The following is a 21,257-nucleotide window of genomic DNA, read 5'->3' as shown; positions in this document are numbered from 1 at the left end:
GTGATTTTGAAACGGATTTACTGTTTATCTATTTACAATTGTATCTGTAGCTATCAGTAAAACCTTAATAGAAACTATCATTTACGGCTTGTGCCTATGTATCTGTGCTTGATATACAACTCATTTCAGAAGAACGACGTGTTCTTGAGTTACAAAGTAGTTATATTAAAGTTATATTAGGTCCGTGGAGAAGTCAAATTTAATACAACGTGGAGCAAATACATCGAATACCTATACCTTTTTGGTGCCGTATTGCAGACAGTGTATTGTTATAGTAAGGACGTATAAAGCAAACTCGTTCTCAAGTATATCAATATTACATGTTAAATATCCACTCATCAAGCCCTGGGATGTAGGGGGTGATAATGTACAGCCGTGTAACAAACCCGTTCTCAAGTATATCAATTTTACATGTTTAACACCCCAATCATAAACCCAAAATTGTTAATATTTTCACATTTTACTGACCTCTACAGACGCTATTAATACACTTTTCATCGTATGGATTAGCACAATATCCAGAACCACATGATTCACCTGTAATCACAAACATAGCCGGATTAACTTAAGTTCATCTAACTTTCGACTTTAGTAAAGACAAATCACTGTCCTGGGATAATGACGTGGCCAGAAACTCTTTTATTATCATAACAACGGTAGCAATGACTCCATTATTCTCCAAAAAGTCATAACTTCGATAAGATTAATTTAATTTGGTACTGAAATTTTCAATACAGTCATTGTTCATTATCTATTTTTAAACTACTATAGCGAGAACTTTCAGGTCTTTATCTAAATTTCACATACTGCGTCCTAATATATCATTGTAACTATTTGTATACAAACATACAGATGTGGCATACCTTGTTCAGTGGTATAACATTTAACGGTCTTACATAACCCAGTACTGTAAAGAGTATCTAAAAAAAATTAAGTAAAACATAGTTTATCAGTCAACGGAATAATCAGTGTTGAACAATTGTCACACTATTTAGATCATAATGCCTACTTTGTTAACAAAATTTGTAGAGGATGCAGCTGGCATATAGTTCCTTTTCTGACAGTATACTATATACATACAGTATAATATATACTGACAATATACTATATGTTGATAGTATAATATATACTGACAGTATACCATTTACTGACAGTACATTGGTAATATGATACCGTTGACAATTTTTGTCATTAAATCATAATAGTAATCAGTATTCTAAACTAATATTTAGTATCTATAGAAAGTGGTTAGACATTATACAGTTGTCATTAATTAGCAGGTGTGCAACTACCTGTAAAAGATGTCACTACTAGTGTGGAAGCGTGACCATTTATAACAACTATTACTACTGAATACAAAAACGTGGACAAAAGTCGTGTATATCATTCAATAGTCACAGTTGTAACACCTTAGTGACAAAACACCTACTTAATGACTACTAACCATGTTAACAAACTTATACACTTTATGTTTATAAATGGACGACTTAGTGTCTTATATTTTCATTATAACAGTTATCTGTTGCTTAGTCAACCATATCAACCTTACAGTGATATGCTATATACTGACAATCTATCTAAATAAGTATCTGTGTACATTCCACCCATCACATTTCGCCCCACCCCACATATGCGGTATCGAATTAACCAGCATGACACTATGATGTCAACGAGGCGCGAACATGGTCTCCATCAACAAACACCTACGCTTCTCATTCTCTTTGTTCGGAGCATTTCGAGTTATATGCTTACGAACGTGATTTTAATAATACTATTATATCTATCAAGATATAGCAGTTGTGATATCTTTCTATGTTAAAACATATGTTAGATTCAGCTCATGAACTAAGTAATTAATAAATTTAAACTTTTACAATAACAATAGCATTCTCCTTTAAGATAATTTATTAGTTAAACACAATCAAAAACCAATGTTGAGCTGTTTATTGCAATTAACAGTTGATGGAAGGTAACTCTACGGAAGCGTAATAGGGCCACATATTTTTTTTATTATTCTATTTTCAATTTTTCAAGTTAGTAACTTGAATTTTCAAGATACTAACTTGAATTTTCAAGATACTAACTTGAATTTTCAAGATACTAAATAGGACAATTCCACTCTCGCTGGTTCAAAAAAGGCCTTATTCTAAGTTCTAAATGTGTTAGTGTTCTGCCTTTAGTTTAAATCATCTCATTAAATTCTATTTTACTAGTCCAACAGTTTTGAGGGTGGTCGGGTGGTTGGTCGAGGTACGAATCCCGTTCTCGCCGACCTCAATGACAAGGTGCGGAAGTAGCCTATTCGATCACGCAGGTTTCCTCCGGGTACTCCGGTTTCCCCCTGCAGCGAATTTACTCCCCGCGCATTAGGCAAATCATCTCCGATAGCACATAGATTGGCGCAATTTGACCAGATTATTACGGTGTCGACGAGCCATAAAACACCATTCATTCATTCATTCATTCATTCATTCATTTTAACAGTTTTGAGCCCCATAGAAAACCTTTTTGAAGTCCAAAAAGAAAAATGAAATTTGGTGCGTAATGACGAATCAAACGTCCCAGTTCCCAGTCCTAAAAATAGTCTTTATTGACGTAATACACGACATCACCCCACCCCACCTGGATATCTCCCCCGCCGGACATCTGCCCCCGGATACCCCCCCCCCCCCTTTTAGGACTTTTACCCAGGACATTTCCTCCTGAAGACATCTTCCCTCTTAGGACATCTACCCCCGGACATTTACTCACCGGACACTTGCCCCCAAGGACATCTGCCCCCCCCCCGGAGGATAATAGGGCCATTAATTTATTCTTTTCTAAAAAATTTTAAAGCCTGTAAGTCAATAACTTGAAAATTCCGGGTAGTAAAAGGCCATACAAGAAAGATAATACGCCCACACAGCAGCCTTGACACAAATATAGGCTACCAGAAATGTAACGGATATGTAACGGATAAAAGTAACTAGTAACTTCAAGTTAGTATCTTGAAAATTCAAGTTAGTATCTTGAAAATTCAAGTTAGTAACTTGAAAATTCAAGTTAGTATCTTGAAAATTTTAAAGCCTGTAAGTCAATAACTTGAAAATTCCGGGTAGTAAAAGGCCATACAAGAAAGATAATACGCCCACACAGCAGCCTTGACACAAATATAGGCTACCAGAAATGTAACGGATATGTAACGGATAAAAGTAACTAGTAACTTCAAGTTAGTATCTTGAAAATTCAAGTTAGTATCTTGAAAATTCAAGTTAGTATCTTGAAAATTCAAGTTAGTAACTTGAAAATTCAAGTTAGTATCTTGAAAATTCAAGTTAGTAACTTGAAAATTCAAGTTAGCTAACTTGAAAATTCAAGTTAGTAAATTGAAAAATTCAAGTTAATAACTTGAAAATTCAAGTTAATAACTTGAAAATTCAAGTTAATAACTTGAAAATTCAAGTTAGTAACTTGAAAATTCAAGTTAGTATCTTGAAAATTCAAGTTAGTATCTTGAAAATTCAAGATAGTAACTTGAAAAATTGAAAATAGAATAATAAAAAAAATATGTGGCTCTATTACGCTTCCATATAACTCTGTATATGTGCTAATTAAGCATGCAAGATAGGAAGGTGGCCGGTAAGTAGATCTTTGGCCCTGGGCAAAAGCCGAGTTTCGAGCTAATATACTATATATAATATACATGTACTAATATACAGTATATAATACATACTGTATTGGTTAATATGATCTAGCATTAAATAAAATAAATTGAAAATAGTCTATTTTCAGTACTTATGTTATTTTTTGAAAGCGACATATTTCTTTGCACAAACGAAAGAGGACTTTACCTCTTCTAAATCATGTAATCATGAATGTCCCAGTAAAATAGCTAATACTCGTATATTCAAAGAGCGATAGGCAAATACTTTCCGGTGAAGCATTACACGATGACTAGAATTTCGTATTAAGACGCGTATTTTGACTTTTGAATACGCCCTCCCCCCTTCACTAAATAGAATTCAGACGATCCAAATGTTATCTGCTTTAACAAGGTACGTAAATATGAAAATGTTAGAAACTATTTTAGAATGTTTAAAATGTATTTTGGACCTTCTTAATGGTATGCATCCCGATATCTTGTATTTCGTGTTATTGTCCGTATTTTGACGTTAAATACACCCCCCCCCCCCCATTTACGTGTCAGTCAGTCTTTTTCTTTTTTCAAGTTATGTAAATATAAATACTTTCCGGAAGTATATAAATAGATATCGAAAATGTCTTATTAAGATCGTTTTTTTTAAATTTAAATACTCCTCCCCTCCCCTCCCCTCATTTAATAAATGAAATGGGGTTTAACGTCCCACTGTTCTGCTCCGAACTGAGCTAATGAAGACGGGAATAAGGCACTACGGCCTACTCTTATATCGAATTCCAACTGTCAAGGGATCTTTTACGTGCACGCCAATGTGTACACGGGAATCAAGATGAACGTTCTCGGCCAATGCAGGGATTGAACACCCGACCTCCGGGCTAGCGAGCCAGCGTCTTACCCACTTAGCCACCGTGACCCCCCCCCCCCCCAAACACACTTAATAAAGTTTAGCACCGTGAAACATTGATCTTTTTTTTCAAGGTATGTAAATATAAATGTGCCAGGAAATAACTTGAAAAGGTGTACGGTATTAAACTCTGTTAAGTGAAGGGTAGGGGGTGGGTGGGGTCTTAAATGTCAAAATACGGGTCATACTACCACATTCCAGATATCACACAGAATACTACTAAAAAGAAGTTGCATTTACCTTTTCAGAAATGTAAATTATATTCTTGCACATTTAATTTTACATAGCTTGAAAAGGGTATTACAGTTGGATGACGCTAAATATTAAGTTAGTGGTGGGCGCGGGGATTTAAAAGTTAAAATACGCGTTATCGTGTAGTGTCTGACAGGAAAGTAATTTAAAATATCTTAAAATCAATATTTGTTTCACAAATCAGACATTTGTCATATTAGATATGTAAAATGTATTTTTTTTTTTAAGTTAATTGTATTTTAATATAAAGATAATTTATTTTTAGAAAATCAAAAAATTAGCCTACATTTACATTTCATCAAAGAAATACAACTAAAAAAAATCTCAAACAACAAATTTCCAAATACAAATGTCAAAATGCATATCTTGCAAAACATTTCTCCAAATACATTTCTCGAAAAACATTTTCGAAATTCATCGAACCGGAACATTATGACGACATGAGCGGAAATCAACCTGGCATACAAAAAGTCACTATACAATAATGGACAATCGAGTATAAGCATATTGTGCAATAAGAAAAATCGATCGATGATCGCGACCCTAGTGCAACCTCGTGCGTAGTATGGCTAATCCGAACGGGCCTTCGATAAAGAAAATAAATTGAGAGTAGTATATTTTCCGAAATTAGGTTTTGTCTGATAGCGACATATTGCTTTGCTCAAAGAGAGAGGGAATGGGGTTTAACGTCCACTCGACACAACTAGGTCATTTCGGGACTAACACATGGTTCAATTTTATTTCAATAATTCGTTTGCACGTAGGGGTCTTTAGCAGTGGGAGTAAACCGGAGGAGAAAACCCACGAGGCTGGACAGGCGACCTTGCTCCCTGTCTAGTACAACCGGGGAATCGAAACTACTCCAGTTGACTCAATGGCAGACCTTATGTCAAAGCACGCAGTGCTAATCATTCGGCCATCCAACCCCCCTTATTTGTTCAAACGAAAGAGTGTTTTATCTCTTCTAAATCATTTATTCATGAATGTGCCAGAGAATAAGTAATATATTGAAAGAGTGATGAAAAAATTACTTTCCTGTCAGACACTAGACGATAACGCGTATTTTAACTTGTGAGATTGTGAGATTTCTAGTGTGATGAATTGAGAGCACGAATCCTATCGATAATAAGCATTCCGCGAACTTCAGTTCCGGAGTTAAGCCCCCTCGAAAGGATCGTGAAAGCGATAGACGGTACCGTTTTAACTGTGTTTTTTTTATTTCAAATATGGTGTGAAACGTTGGGGTCATGAGACGACAAAACCTACCGATATTCACCATTCGTGACCTTCCGTTCTCGAGTTAACAAACTTGTCCAAAAACCTTGTGAACGCGATACAGGTTTCAGGTTCATCTTCGATACGAGGCATTGGGACATCTCTTAAAAAATCTCGGCGTATTGTGTATTGCAGCCGCGTGTTTGGTTTTAAAAGTGTAAGCTTCTTGATAATTCCGGATGTTTTTACTCCACTTCTGGTGAGCCGTTTTGGTCACGACTAATTGGTCACGATTTCAGAAGGTTTATTCTGATATCGTAGAGCTGATATAGGCGATAGAAGAAGCTAAATTGAGCATATCAAGTTACGTTTTGGACATTTTGTCGGAACACAAATGGGGTGGGGGGGAATACCTATCAATAAACCTTCATCATCTCCGGAAACCGTGCTTCGTCAATCTTAAAATAGGCACTGCTGAAAATAATGTAAATACTGGATACTCAATACACGTACCGGGCTCTGTACACGTATTATTTATACACACTTGCAGCTCATTACAAACAACACTTCCACAATCTGTTTCTGAAAGACAGAAAACATAAAGACCCCATCATATTGTATATATTGTCCTGATATCATTACAGAAATATGCACCTTGATGATGGGGCTGGAATATTATCTATATACAGGTATTACAACCAAGTATAGTCTATATATAGTTACAAACTGTACGTTTAACAGCATGACAAAATAATATGGCCAATACACGGCATCACTTTACAGACACTGACTATAGCGTTAATAAGGAATTTGTCTTTACGTGTTGTCACTGTAATAATCTATGATTTTTTTAATAGAAATTGTGTTAGATAATAAAAATATGCTTGGTAAGAAAGATGGTAGAATACTAGACTGAAGACCAAGATTTTTTACTAACCGTATGTTGCACAGAACGCTATTGAACAATGACCACCATTCATTTCACACTGTGTTTTATTGCATACCCGGTCTGTAAAATATTAATTGATACGTATTATAGTATATAAATTCTGATTATGATTAAACAACACACGTTAATTAAACAGTGTATATCCATTTTGTATTTCATTAGGACTACAGGGTGTTTCTGTCGAAGTGTATTCCTACCACTTTGTGTACACCAAATATTTTTAGTATGAAAATAGGGATGTGTTGTGTGTCCTCGTACACACCCTGGTTTAACTGTATGTATGTAATAGGCCCCCATACTCCGCGACGACCGGTACTTAACGATTAATTCAGATCAGGCCATATTGGACCACACTGAAGTTGTTGTTTTTTACGGACTAGCATTGCAGGGAATACCGCGTGTCATTGCCACGGCTGAATTTTCAAACTTTTCTCCAAACGGTTGCGTCTCCATGGATCGTAAATGATCGATTGGTTGATATTATAGTCATTTCCAAGTGAACAATAAATTGTTGTGACAGAATAAAGGGGGAGTGGGGAATAACACTGGTACCAAACATCTGAAGGTCTCTAATTATCACACAACATTTAAAATTTAAAAGAAATCCGTCAACAACCCTGGTGTCTTTCGCGATAACGAAGTAGCGACGGACTAACCATGGTACCAAACGTCACAAGGTACCCAATCACCATATCATATTTAAAAGAAATCCGTCAATAACCTTGGTGTCTGTCGCAATAACGAGCAATTATTGGACATTCTTATGACTACAATTTACCTTGATTGGCTATTTCTTCTTGTGTTGATATGTTATTTATATTATTTTCATTCACTTTGCTCGCCCTGGGTCGTGATGGTGGTCTTAGGTCTTGTTTTCTCGTGAAGCTTTTAGAAGTTGTTTGAATTATCCCTTTACAAATTAAATAAAAAAACAATTTCATAATGTGTGTAGTCCAGTATATCAAAGTAAAAGCGTCATAATGATCTAGCAGTTAGTCCAGTATATCAAAGTAAAGGAGTCAGCATGATCTAGCATGGCATGAGGTCAAGAGAACGACCCGTAACAGGAAGATTTAGCTCTTTCATAATGTATCTTTAATAAATCTGTGTTGATTATAACAATCAATGTTAGTTTATTTATAACGTTACCATGGTTATAAGACTGTCATAGTTTTACACGTAGCTATCGTGGGTATAAGATTATAATGGCTATACAGTCATCTCTAACAATATTAGGACCCCGATATAATATTTGTTCCAAATTCATGAACACCAACGGACATGAACTATAATTTGATAAACACGTATATCATGTGTCTTCTTCATTGTCAAAATATGTATAAATCATAACGGTTTGTGTCTGTTTATTTGAAACGAAATTAATTCGTTATCAGTATTATAAGAATAACAGGACACGAGGGCTAGAGTCAAGACTAGTTTGTTATTGTTTAAAATACACGTGAGCGGAAATTACTGTGACGTCATTAGGCATGTACGTATAACCAATCATATAATAGCAGTAGTCTCGCTTCAAGATGAAATATGATAGTCTGCTACTAATGGGTGTTGAAGCTCTTTATTATTTATTGCTTGTAAACAGGACAAAGAATCAGAAAAGATTATATGTTTTAAATGTGATGATAATACAATCAAGTAAAAATAGAAGTCAGTAAAAATAGAAGTCGCAGGTGGAAAACGAACGGAAATGGTCTCGGATGGCGTGACGTTAGCCGAAGCTACCCGATCACCATCTTTCGAACCATCGGTATAAATGTGAGTATAATAACCATACCTAGACCGTAGCTAACTGTAGTTGTAACTTCGTCACGGAAGAAAACACAGCGTGAAGATTGAACAACTGATAGTACTACAGTTAGATTTGGAGCCGTATACCAGGACAGTTAGTATTAATTATTCTGTGAGTATCTCATTTTTGGTTTTCGCTAAATTCTATCTGAAACAATGGCTGAGGAAATTTTCAGAACTTTAAGTACCCAATTGTCAGGCTTGTCTTCTTCGATTTCCACGAATACGGTCGCGAATATAATTGAACCATACAAAGGCGACCCGAAGCAATTTAAAGATTGGGTTAAAAATATTGCGTTCTCGCTGCAGTCCCGGAGAATAAGGTAAAGTTAGTAGCGTTTCAATCAAGTAGGGGAGTGGTGAGTAATTTTATTCAAAGGCAGATGGTAGCGAATGAAAATGTAACGTGGGATGCATTAAAAACAGAATTAATTAACACTTTCTCAGAAATTACGGATACCCAACAAGCGTTGGCGTTACTACGGAAAATTAAACAAAAACCCGATGAAAATGTACAGGTTTTCGCGGTGAGGATTTTATCCTTAGCCGGTGAAGGCTTTTCAAATTATAGCGGACAGCCGGAATTTGATAGGCAATTGATTAGTTTTTTCGTTGACGGTCTTCAGCAAGAGTACATAAAAACAAAAATATTGCGTGAAGATCCGCAAACATTTATCGCAACAGTTGAGATGGCTAGGCAGGAACAAAATATTAGAAAAAGGTTTGCGTTGAGATTAGGAGCGCCGCATACCCAACCAAGTCAGAACAGTAGGGAAAATGAACCCATGGATATTGGCCATATAAGACCCCGCACGTGTGGAATTTGTTATCGTCGAGGTCACGTGAGCCGCGATTGTCGTCAAAAGCGAGTAGTAAATGAGGTTAAAGCGAGTAATCGACGAGGTATGGCGTGTTGGTTCTGTGGAATAGAAGGACACTTCCAACGCAACTGTAGGAAATTTCAAGACTATATTAAATTAAATCCGAAGTTTTATCAAAGAGCCCCATCGGTTAGGTCGAAAACTTCGTGCAAACGGGAAAACTAAGAAACTCTTTCAGGGAGGCTGACGGGAAGAGTAAATATCAGAAGCCATTATGTTATATAAATATATCTGGTTGTTCAAGTTCTTGTTTAATTAAAATAGAAAAAAAATGTTTCGATCATTAGTTGACACAGGGGCACAAGTATCTTTAATTAGTGACCACGTGTATAATTCTTTAAAATATAAACCAAAATTAAATAAAAGTAAAATTACATTACAGTCAGTAAATGGACTTGAACTGAAATTATTAGGCTGGGCAAATTTGGAATTTCAAATTAAGGGTAAAAAGTTTAGACATGCTTTTCATGTTGTTTCCAATAGAAACGTAATTTTAGGTCGAGATTTTCTTGTTTATCATGGTTGTAGACTGTTTTTTGATTTGGGATGTATGAAAATTGGTAAAACGTATATTTCCTTAGATAATGATGTAATAATATCTTCTGTTTTGCGAGTAGCAAACGAAGTAATTTTAGAACCTCAGAGGATGTATATCATTAACGCAAAATTGACGAGACATAATTATGACAGTAGGCAGGACGTTATTGCTGTTAAAAGCGCTTTGAGCATGCTTATGGATGGATTTGTCGCTCAAGAAATGAACATTTATATTAGATAATGATGGACATGTAACAGTGGGACTTTACATGTAACCGTGTATAAATTGTCCCGGGGAGATAATGGTGGCCATGTGGCAGTGGGACTTTACATGTAACCCTGTATAAAATGTTCTGGGAGATAATGATGGCCATGTAACAGTGGGACTTTACATGAACCCTGTAAAAAATGTTATGTGGAGATAAACACCACTAATAATCTGAACTCTAATAAATCAGTTGTCTTAATTAAAGAAACCAATAAAATGGTCTGATTATGATAACCACCACTATTGTTCTAATTATTGAGTTTTCTAAATTATAGAAAACATTAAAATGTATATTTACTTACGGCAATATGGTTCTCCACATAATGGGGCTGCAATTGAAAAAAATTAAAGAAATAACAGAATATTAATCTGACCCAAATTTTACGTCACCAAGGCAAAATAGAACGTTATTACATACAAAAATAGTTGGAATAAATAAAACAACATTATTATCATAAAAACTCGTTTATCGTCAACTATGGTTGATTGAGCTTTCTGTAGTGAAATCAGGAGTGATATCAGTTCGGTTATTCCAAGGAGTGAGAGAGAAAGAGATAGAGGGAGAGATAGAGAGATCAATGACGGTAAAGACCGACCAATACCTTCAGTACCTCTGATAAACACTTACGTCACTATCTATCGGATTTAGATAATAAGGTGTTTCATTTAGTCAAGTGGGATGGTTTCGATTCTCCTCTTGTTTGTGACAAGGAGTAGGGTGGCTTGTCCAAACTCGTGGCTTTTCTCCGGGTCCTCTAGTTTTCACCTACTGTTAACGAACCCCACGCGCAAGTGAATTATCGAAATAATACTGATCTATGCGCTTGTCCCGAAATGGCGTTAATAATGGACGTGAAGCTGATTTTCTCCCTTTCTCTGATTTAGCACCAAAGTAACGTGAAATAAAAGTCTCACGAGACCGGCAGAAAGAAAGACTGATCATTTAAATAGTTCTTTGGCTTCCTTGGTACCTCGGGGGAGGGGAGGGGGAGTTTAACAAAAGCACCACTCTGGGCTACTACTACTCATTAAATCGATTAAGTTAGTAAATGCAGTCACATCTAAAACAGATGACTTTTAATCAAAGCAGTGGGTTGTTGGGTTGAATTACAAAATTGTATACTTACCAGAGCAGAAACCGCCGATGCATTGTGTACCATGGCAGTCATCGTAAGTTTTACACGGAACTGTAAATATTAATCATTATTTTACATCAACAAAGTAACATGTTGATACCAAAGATATTAGACAGTCCTGTCATATAGGGGTAAATTTGTCAAGGCGCCCTTGTTGTTCGCATGTCAGCGCTACCTGCGAGATTAACTAATTCGTGTTAGATTAGACAGATGTGGGTACAATGTACCTATGCTCATTCAAAAAGATGTAATTAGACGGTATGTCGGTATGGGGAATTTAAAAAAATGAAATAAAGAGCTACATACTTGTGTCGGTAGGGTCAAAATGTCAGTAGTTCAGATTTCAACTGATTCAAGGTTTTGTGTATAAGAATATAACCCAGTCGATGTAGAACGGTTGGGCGTTTAACCCCATATTATTTCATTGACAAGAACACGTCGAGGAAAACCAAGGAACAGTTGTGCAGCAACAAGGTTAAACACATCTGATACCGTCCATAGAGATTCTCTATCGCTGTCATTGCTACATTATGGTAATTTTAATTTAAGCGTCTATTCCAGGCCCGTAGGTAGCGGCGAGAGGGGCAGCTGCCTCCCCTGAACAAATCGACGCATTCAATGGTCAATTTGCCTATTGGCGAAACAATCGGTTCTCCCAAAGAGCGCCTTTAGCGCTCTTTGAATTGGACGCAATACGAAGCCAACGACGCTACGGTCCTACTATTCACACCATTATTGGTTGAAACAAGACTAAAGAAAGTGACCCGCCGTTCAGATTTCTAAATAGCGTTATGGTAAAGGCCATCAGTGGGGTTAGCATGCTGTTAACAAACCGTGTGGTGAGTAGCATGCTGTTAAAAAACGTGTGCTGGGTAACATGCTGTTAACAAACCGTGTGGTGGGTCAGTTCAGTGAGATTAGCATGTCGTTAAGAAACTGTCAGATTAGTGAATGTAGCATAATGTGGTGGGTTAGATCAGTGAGATCAGAATGTTCTGAATTAAATACTTTCTCAGTGAAAATATATATATAACTTAACACCATGTTGTAATGATGCTAATGGAACTGTCTGAGCTCCTGTATTCATTTGGTACATATCTTGTTGTCATCTATCTGTAACATAATAAGAACTAGCATATTTACCGTTGCACGTGCCTGTTCCTGTGTCACAAGTACCATGTAGACAATTACCATCATAATCACACCGTACTGAAATAGAAACCATAGAACGATATGAAATCTAAGGTCAAGGATAAATTATATCCTATTGTGCATTTCAGGACAGTGCTCGCCTCTTGAGAGCCAATCATTATAATTAATTACGTCATATTTGGCCAATTAAATAAACGATAGCCGCGAAACCTAAGGTTAGAAAACCATCAGAGCTGTGGTCGATTTTCAGAATACCATGTAGATTATAGAGGGGAAGATGTAGCAAGTTCTATCAGCAGACTCGCACTGGCGAGTTCGGATGGGAGTAGGATAGGGAGGATGACTTATTTTGATCTGAGCTTGTAACCTATGTATCCAGCCAGTGCTTGGCATACAATGTAGAAACAAACGGTGGTATTGTTATTCCTGTAATCACAACTTTAGCAAGCTGCGAAATGCACAATATTTAAAGTTGAGTCCTAAAGTAAAGAATTACAATATAACCAGAGACAATACTAGACAATCAGAAGGCTAGTATGGCTCACACGTTGGATGTGGGATGTTTTTGTTGCTTTGTACTTTCCGTCCTAGCCAGCGACCCATAGCCATGGTGTTACCTATTTGTTTTGGTTGCCGCTAGGGCATAGTACTACAACTGACCGTCAGTGAGTTGGATTATGCTAACAATCTACCGACTATTTATGAGTGTATAAAATTTTGTATGGATCGAGATGATACACATTTGATAAACTGAAGTTTACATACTCCTGACTTAGGTTTCAATTTTATTATATAAGTAATAAGGTACGTAAAAGTTAATATTCAAACACAATGGTATTGATGTATGAGAATGAACTGAAATGTGGTTTAACGTCCTACCTTTCTGCTCCGACTGTTCAAATAAAGACGGGCATACGCCATATAGAGTGTTATGAGGCCTATATCGAATTCCAAATGCCAAGGCATCTGCCACGTGCACGCTAATGTGACCTTAACTGTATTTTCTAAATGTGTCAATTATGAATTAACTCTGACTTCCACGTTGTGTATAAAACCTCAATCATCAAATAAATCTGGGACACTATGTTTAAATATGAAATACAGGAAACTACAACATCTATGATAGTACAGGAAACTACAACATCTATGATAGTACGGTATGGTTTACTATAATATCTACAGTATGCGTTTAACAAGCCCAGAACTCAGACCTAACGGCTGAAACATTACATGTTGTCTCTATCCTGGTCTCTAACCAAGAACCCTGTATTATGTCTGAATCCCGGCGTTTAAGACGAAGCCGCTACACGTTCACCAGGGATCACTCTATGATGCCCATCTAAATGATGTCTAAATGATGTCTGAAGGATAATTTAACCTCCTTATATACTTCTTATATAAAAAGTATAGATACGTCAGCTATTGGGGCGGGACAATTACCACTTTTTGGTAAGTGTTTCGTTTGGGCACCATTTAACGTTAACATTTTTCTATTTAATTGTACTAATCTCTGCAACCGATGCCTGGACGATAGTAACACCCTTCCAGAAATGGATACTGGCATAAATATCAGTGAGTTATAGCCTAGTTTTCGTCACACATCATGTAGGTAACGAATTTCTATATTAAACAGAACATCATTTAGAGAACTTAAATAACTTATACATAGTATTACAATTGAGAGGTCAACCCCCAAAGTACTGGTGTGATTTTGAAACGGATTTACTGTTTATCTATTTACAATTGTATCTGTAGCTATCAGTAAAACCTTAATAGAAACTATCATTTACGGCTTGTGCCTATGTATCTGTGCTTGATATACAACTCATTTCAGAAGAACGACGTGTTCTTGAGTTACAAAGTAGTTATATTAAAGTTATATTAGGTCCGTGGAGAAGTCAAATTTAATACAACGTGGAGCAAATACATCGAATACCTATACCTTTTTGGTGCCGTATTGCAGACAGTGTATTGTTATAGTAAGGACGTATAAAGCAAACTCGTTCTCAAGTATATCAATATTACATGTTAAATATCCACTCATCAAGCCCTGGGATGTAGGGGGTGATAATGTACAGCCGTGTAACAAACCCGTTCTCAAGTATATCAATTTTACATGTTTAACACCCCAATCATAAACCCAAAATTGTTAATATTTTCACATTTTACTGACCTCTACAAACGCTATTAATACACTTTTCAAATAATTTATCAGTACAATATCCAGAACCACATGATTCACCTGTAATCACAAACATAGCCGGATTAACTTAAGTTCATCTAACTTTCGACTTTAGTAAAGACAAATCACTGTCCTGGGATAATGACGTGGCCAGAAAGTCTTTTATTATCATAACAACGGTAGCAATGACTCCATTATTCTCCAAAAAGTCATAACTTCGCTAAGATTAATTTAATTTGGTACTGAAATATTCAATACAGTCATTGTTCATTATCTATTTTTAAACTACTATAGCGAGAACTTTCACATACTGCGTCCTAATATATCATTGTAACTATTTGTATACAAACATACAGATGTGGCATACCTTGATCAGTGGTATAACATTTAACGGTCTTACATAACCCAGTACTGTAAAGAGTATCTAAAAAAAATTAAGTAAAACATAGTTTATCAGTCAACGGAATAATCAGTGTTGAACAATTGTCACACTATTTAGATCATAATGCCTACTTTGTTAACAAAATTTGTAGAGGATGCAGCTGGCATATAGTTCCTTTTCTGACAGTATACTATATACATACAGTATAATATATACTGACAATATACTATATGTTGATAGTATAATATATACTGACAGTATACCATTTACTGACAGTACATTGGTAATATGATACCGTCGACAATTTTTGTCATTAAATCATAATAGTAATCAGTATTCTAAACTAATATTTAGTATCTATAGAAAGTGGTTAGACATTATACAGTTGTCATTAATTAGCAGGTGTGCAACTACCTGTAAAAGATGTCACTACTAGTGTGGAAGCGTGACCAGTTATAACAACTATTACTACTGAATACAAAAACGTGGACAAAAGTCGTGTATATCATTCAATAGTCACAGTTGTAACACCTTAGTGACAAAACACCTACTTAATGACTACTAACCATGTTAACAAACTTATACACTTTATGTTTATAAATTGACGACTTAGTGTCGTATATTTTCATTATAACAGTTATCTGTTGCTTAGTCAACCATATCAACCTTACAGTGATATGCTATATACTGACACTATGATGTCAACGAGGCGCGAACATGGTCTCCATCAACAAACACCTACGCTTCTCATTCTCTTTGTTGGGAGCATTTCGAGTTATATGCTTACGAACGTGATTTTAATAATACTATTATGTCTATCAAGATATAGCAGTTGTGATATCTTTCTATGTTAAAACATATGTTAGATTCAGCTCATGAACTAAGTAATTAATAAATTTAAACTTTTACAATAACAATAGCATTCTCCTTTAAGATAATTTATTAGTTAAACACAATCAAAGACCAATGTTGAGCTGTTTATTGCAATTAACAGTTGATGGAAGGTAACTCTACGGAAGCGTAATAGGGCCACATATTTTTTTTATTATTCTATTTTCAATTTTTCAAGTTAGTAACTTGAATTTTCAAGATACTAACTTGAATTTTCAAGTTACTAACTTGAATTTTCAAGTTACTAACTTGAAATTTCAAGATACTAACTTAATTTTCAAGATACTAACTTGAATTTTCAAGTTACTAACTTGAATTTTCAAGATACTAACTTGAATTTTCAAGATACTAACTTGAATTTTCAAGATACTAAATAGGACAATTCCACTCTCGCTGGTTCAAAAAAGGCCTTATTCTAAGTTCTAAATGTGTTAGTGTTCTGCCTTTAGTTTAAATCATCTCATTAAATTCTATTTTACTAGTCCAACAGTTTTGAGGGTGGTCGGGTGGTTGGTCGAGGTACGAATCCCGTTCTCGCCGACCTCAATGACAAGGTGCGGAAGTAGCCTATTCGATCACGCAGGTTTCCTCCGGGTACTCCGGTTTCCCCCTGCAGCGAATTTACTCCCCGCGCATTAGGCAAATCATCTCCGATAGCACATAGATTGGCGCAATTTGACCAGATTATTACGGTGTCGACGAGCCATAAAACACCATTCATTCATTCATTCATTCATTCATTCATTCATTTTAACAGTTTTGAGCCCTATAGAAAACCTTTTTGAAGTACAAAAAGAAAAATTAAATTTGGTGCGTAATGACGAATCAAACGTCCCAGTTCCCAGTCCTAAAAATAGTCTTTATTGACGTAATACACGACATCACCCCACCCAACCTGGATATCTCCCCCGCCGGACATCTGCCCCCGGATACCCCCCCCCCTTTTAGGACTTTTACCCAGGACATTTCCTCCTGAAGACATCTTCCCTCTTAGGACATCTACCCCCGGACATTTACTCACCGGACACTTGCCCCCCAGGACATCTGCCCCCCCCCCCCAGAGGATAATAGGGCCATTAATTTATTCTTTTCTAAAAAATTTTAAAGCCTGTAAGTCAATAACTTGAAAATTCCGGGTAGTAAAAGGCCATACAAGAAAGATAATACGCCCACACAGCAGCCTTGACACAAATATAGGCTACCAGAAATGTAACGGATATGTAACGGATAAAAGTAACTAGTAACTTCAAGTTAGTATCTTGAAAATTCAAGTTAGTAACTTGAAAATTCAAGTTAGCTAACTTGAAAATTCAAGTTAGTAAATTGAAAAATTCAAGTTAATAACTTGAAAATTCAAGTTAATAACTTGAAAATTCAAGTTAGTAACTTGAAAATTCAAGTTAGTATCTTGAAAATTCAAGTTAGTATCTTGAAAATTCAAGATAGTAACTTGAAAAATTGAAAATAGAATAATAAAAAAAATATGTGGCTCTATTACGCTTCCATATAACTCTTTATATGTGCTAATTAAGCATGCAAGATAGGAAGGTGGCCGGTAAGTAGATCTTTGGCCCTGGGCAAAAGCCGAGTTTCGAGCTAATATACTATATATAATATACATGTACTAATATACAGTATATAATACATACTGTATTGGTTAATATGATCTAGCATTAAATAAAATAAATTGAAAATAGTCTATTTTCAGTACTTATGTTATTTTTTGAAAGCGACATATTTCTTTGCACAAACGAAAGAGGACTTTACCTCTTCTAAATCATGTAATCATGAATGTCCCAGTAAAATAGCTAATACTCGTATATTCAAAGAGCGATAGGCAAATACTTTCCGGTGAAGCATTACACGATAACTAGAATTTCGTATTAAGACGCGTATTTTGACTTTTGAATACGCCCTCCCCCCTTCACTAAATAGAATTCAGACGATCCAAATGTTATCTGCTTTAACAAGGTACGTCAATATGAAAATGTTAGAAACTATTTTAGAATGTTTAAAATGTATTTTGGACCTTCTTAATGGTATGCATCCCGATATCTTGTATTTCGTGTTATTGTCCGTATTTTGACGTTAAATACACCCCCCCCCCATTTACGTGTCAGTCAGTCTTTTTCTTTTTTCAAGTTATGTAAATATAAATACCTTCCGGAAGTATATAAATAGATATCGAAAATGTCTTATTAAGATCGTTTTTTTTTAAATTTAAATACTCCTCCCCTCCCCTCATTTAATAAATAAAATGGGGTTTAACGTCCCACTGTTCTGCTCCGAACTGAGCTAATGAAGACGGGAATACGGCACTACGGCCTACTCTTATATCGAATTCCAACTGTCAAGGGATCTTTTACGTGCACGCCAATGTGTACACGGGAATCAAGATGAACGTTCTCGGCCAATGCAGGGATTGAACACCCGACCTCCGGGCTAGCGAGCCAGCGTCTTACCCACTTAGCCACCGTGACCCCCCCCCCCCCCAAACACACTTAATGAAGTTTAGCACCGTGAAACATTGATCTTTTTTTTCAAGGTATGTAAATATAAATGTGCCAGTAAATAACTTGAAAAGGTGTACGGTATTAAACTCTGTTAAGTGAAGGGTAGGGGGTGGGTGGGGTCTTAAATGTCAAAATACGGGTCATACTACTACCACATTCCAGATATCACACAGAATACTACTAAAAAGAAGTTTCATTTACCTTTTCAGAAATGTAAATTATATTCTTGCACATTTAATTTTACATAGCTTGAAAAGGGTATTACAGTTGGATGACGCTAAATATTAAGTTAGTGGTGGGCGCGGGGATTTAAAAGTTAAAATACGCGTTATCCTGTAGTGTCTGACAGGAAAGTAATTTAAAATATCTTAAAATCAATATTTGTTTCACAAATCAGACATTTGTCATATTAGATATGTAAAATGTATTTTTTTTTAAGTTAATTGTATTTTAATATAAAGATAATTTATTTTTAGAAAATCAAAAAATTAGCCTACATTTACATTTCATCAAAGGAATACAACTAAAAATAATCTCAAACAACAAATTTCCAAATACAAATGTCAAAATGCATATCTTGCAAAACATTTCTCCAAATACATTTCTCGAAAAACATTTCTCGAAATTCATCGAACCGGAACATTATGACGACATGAGCGGAAATCAACCTGGCATACAAAAAAGTCACTATACAATAATGGACAATCGAGTATAAGCATATTGTGCAATAAGAAAAATCGATCGATGATCGCGACCCTAGTGCAACCTCGTGCGTAGTATGGCTAATCCGAACGGGCCTTCGATAAAGAAAATAAATTGAGAGTAGTATATTTTCCGAAATTAGGTTTTGTCTGATAGCGACATATTGCTTTGCTCAAAGAGAGAGGGAATGGGGTTTAACGTCCACTCGACACAACTAGGTCATTTCGGGACTAACACATGGTTCAATTTTATTTCAATAATTCGTTTGCACGTAGGGGTCTTTAGCAGTGGGAGTAAACCGGAGGAGAAAACCCACGAGGCTGGACAGGCGACCTTGCTCCCTGTCTAGTACAACCGGGGAATCGAAACTACTCCAGTTGACTCAATGGCAGACCTTATGTCAAAGCACGCAGTGCTAATCATTCGGCCATCCAACCCCCCTTATTTGTTCAAACGAAAGAGTGTTTTATCTCTTCTAAATCATTTATTCATGAATGTGCCAGAGAATAAGTAATATATTGAAAGAGTGATGAAAAAATTACTTTCCTGTCAGACACTAGACGATAACGCGTATTTTAACTTGTGAGATTGTGAGATTTCTAGTGTGATGAATTGAGAGCACGAATCCTATCGATAATAAGCATTCCGCGAACTTCAGTTCCGGAGTTAAGCCCCCTCGAAAGGATCGTGAAAGCGATAGACGGTACCGTTTTAACTGTGTTTTTTTTATTTCAAATATGGTGTGAAACGTTGGGGTCATGAGACGACAAAACCTACCGATATTCACCATTCGTGACCTTCCGTTCTCGAGTTAACAAACTTGTCCAAAAACCTTGTGAACGCGATACAGGTTTCAGGTTCATCTTCGATACGAGGCATTGGGACATCTCTTAAAAAATCTCGGCGTATTGTGTATTGCAGCCGCGTGTTTGGTTTTAAAAGTGTAAGCTTCTTGATAATTCCGGATGTTTTTACTCCACTTCTGGTGAGCCGTTTTGGTCACGACTAATTGGTCACGATTTCAGAAGGTTTATTCTGATATCGTAGAGCTGATATAGGCGATAGAAGAAGCTAAATTGAGCATATCAAGTTACGTTTTGGACATTTTGTCGGAACACAAATGGGGTGGGGGGGAATACCTATCAATAAACCTTCATCATCTCCGGAAACCGTGCTTCGTCAATCTTAAAATAGGCACTGCTGAAAATAATGTAAATACTGGATACTCAATACACGTACCGGGCTCTGTACACGTATTATTTATACACACTTGCAGCTCATTACAAACAACACTTCCACAATCTGTTTCTGAAAGACAGAAAACATAAAGACCCCATCATATTGTATATATTGTCCTGATATCATTACAGAAATATGCACCTTGATGATGGGGCTGGAATATTATCTATATACAGGTATTACAACCAAGTATAGTCTATATATAGTTACAAACTGTACGTTTAACAGCATGACAAAATAATATGGCCAATACACGGCATCACTTTACAGACACTGACTATAGCGTTAATAAGGAATTTGTCTTTACGTGTTGTCACTGTAATAATCTATGATTTTTTTAATAGAAATTGTGTTAGATAATTAAAATATGCTTGGTAAGAAAGATGGTAGAATACTAGACTGAAGACCAAGATTTTTTACTAACCGTATGTTGCACAGAACACTATTGAACAATCACCACCATTCATTTCACACTGTGTTTTATTGCATACCCGGTCTGTAAAATATTAATTGATAAGTATTATAGTATATAAGTTCTGATTATGATTAAACAACACACGTTAATTAAACAGTGTGTATCCATTTTGTATTTCATTAGGACTACAGGGTGT

The 21,257-nt window shown here is 36.0% G+C and overlaps 1 protein-coding gene across 1 annotated transcript in view; it reads right to left on the bottom strand.

Moving 5' to 3' along the window:
* The window catches only part of LOC126814983 (prestalk protein-like), a 70,423-nt gene that overhangs the window by 21,553 nt on the left and 27,613 nt on the right, over nucleotides 1-21,257 (bottom strand). Inside the window, exons 10-16 of the mRNA XM_056099463.1 lie at nucleotides 21,071-21,142; nucleotides 20,647-20,715; nucleotides 15,287-15,343; nucleotides 14,911-14,979; nucleotides 12,729-12,794; nucleotides 11,577-11,636; nucleotides 10,752-10,778 (exon numbers count right to left, since the gene is read on the bottom strand). Coding sequence (XP_055955438.1) covers nucleotides 10,752-10,778; nucleotides 11,577-11,636; nucleotides 12,729-12,794; nucleotides 14,911-14,979; nucleotides 15,287-15,343; nucleotides 20,647-20,715; nucleotides 21,071-21,142 — 420 coding nt within the window. The remainder of the gene's footprint in view (nucleotides 1-10,751; nucleotides 10,779-11,576; nucleotides 11,637-12,728; nucleotides 12,795-14,910; nucleotides 14,980-15,286; nucleotides 15,344-20,646; nucleotides 20,716-21,070; nucleotides 21,143-21,257) is intronic.

This window comes from Patella vulgata, chromosome 3, assembly GCF_932274485.2.
Source record: "Patella vulgata chromosome 3, xgPatVulg1.2, whole genome shotgun sequence".
In the NCBI taxonomy this organism is placed as follows: domain Eukaryota; kingdom Metazoa; phylum Mollusca; class Gastropoda; family Patellidae; genus Patella; species Patella vulgata.
The sequence above is the reverse complement of the archived record's forward strand: the minus strand, read 5'-3'. Positions and strand labels throughout refer to the sequence as shown.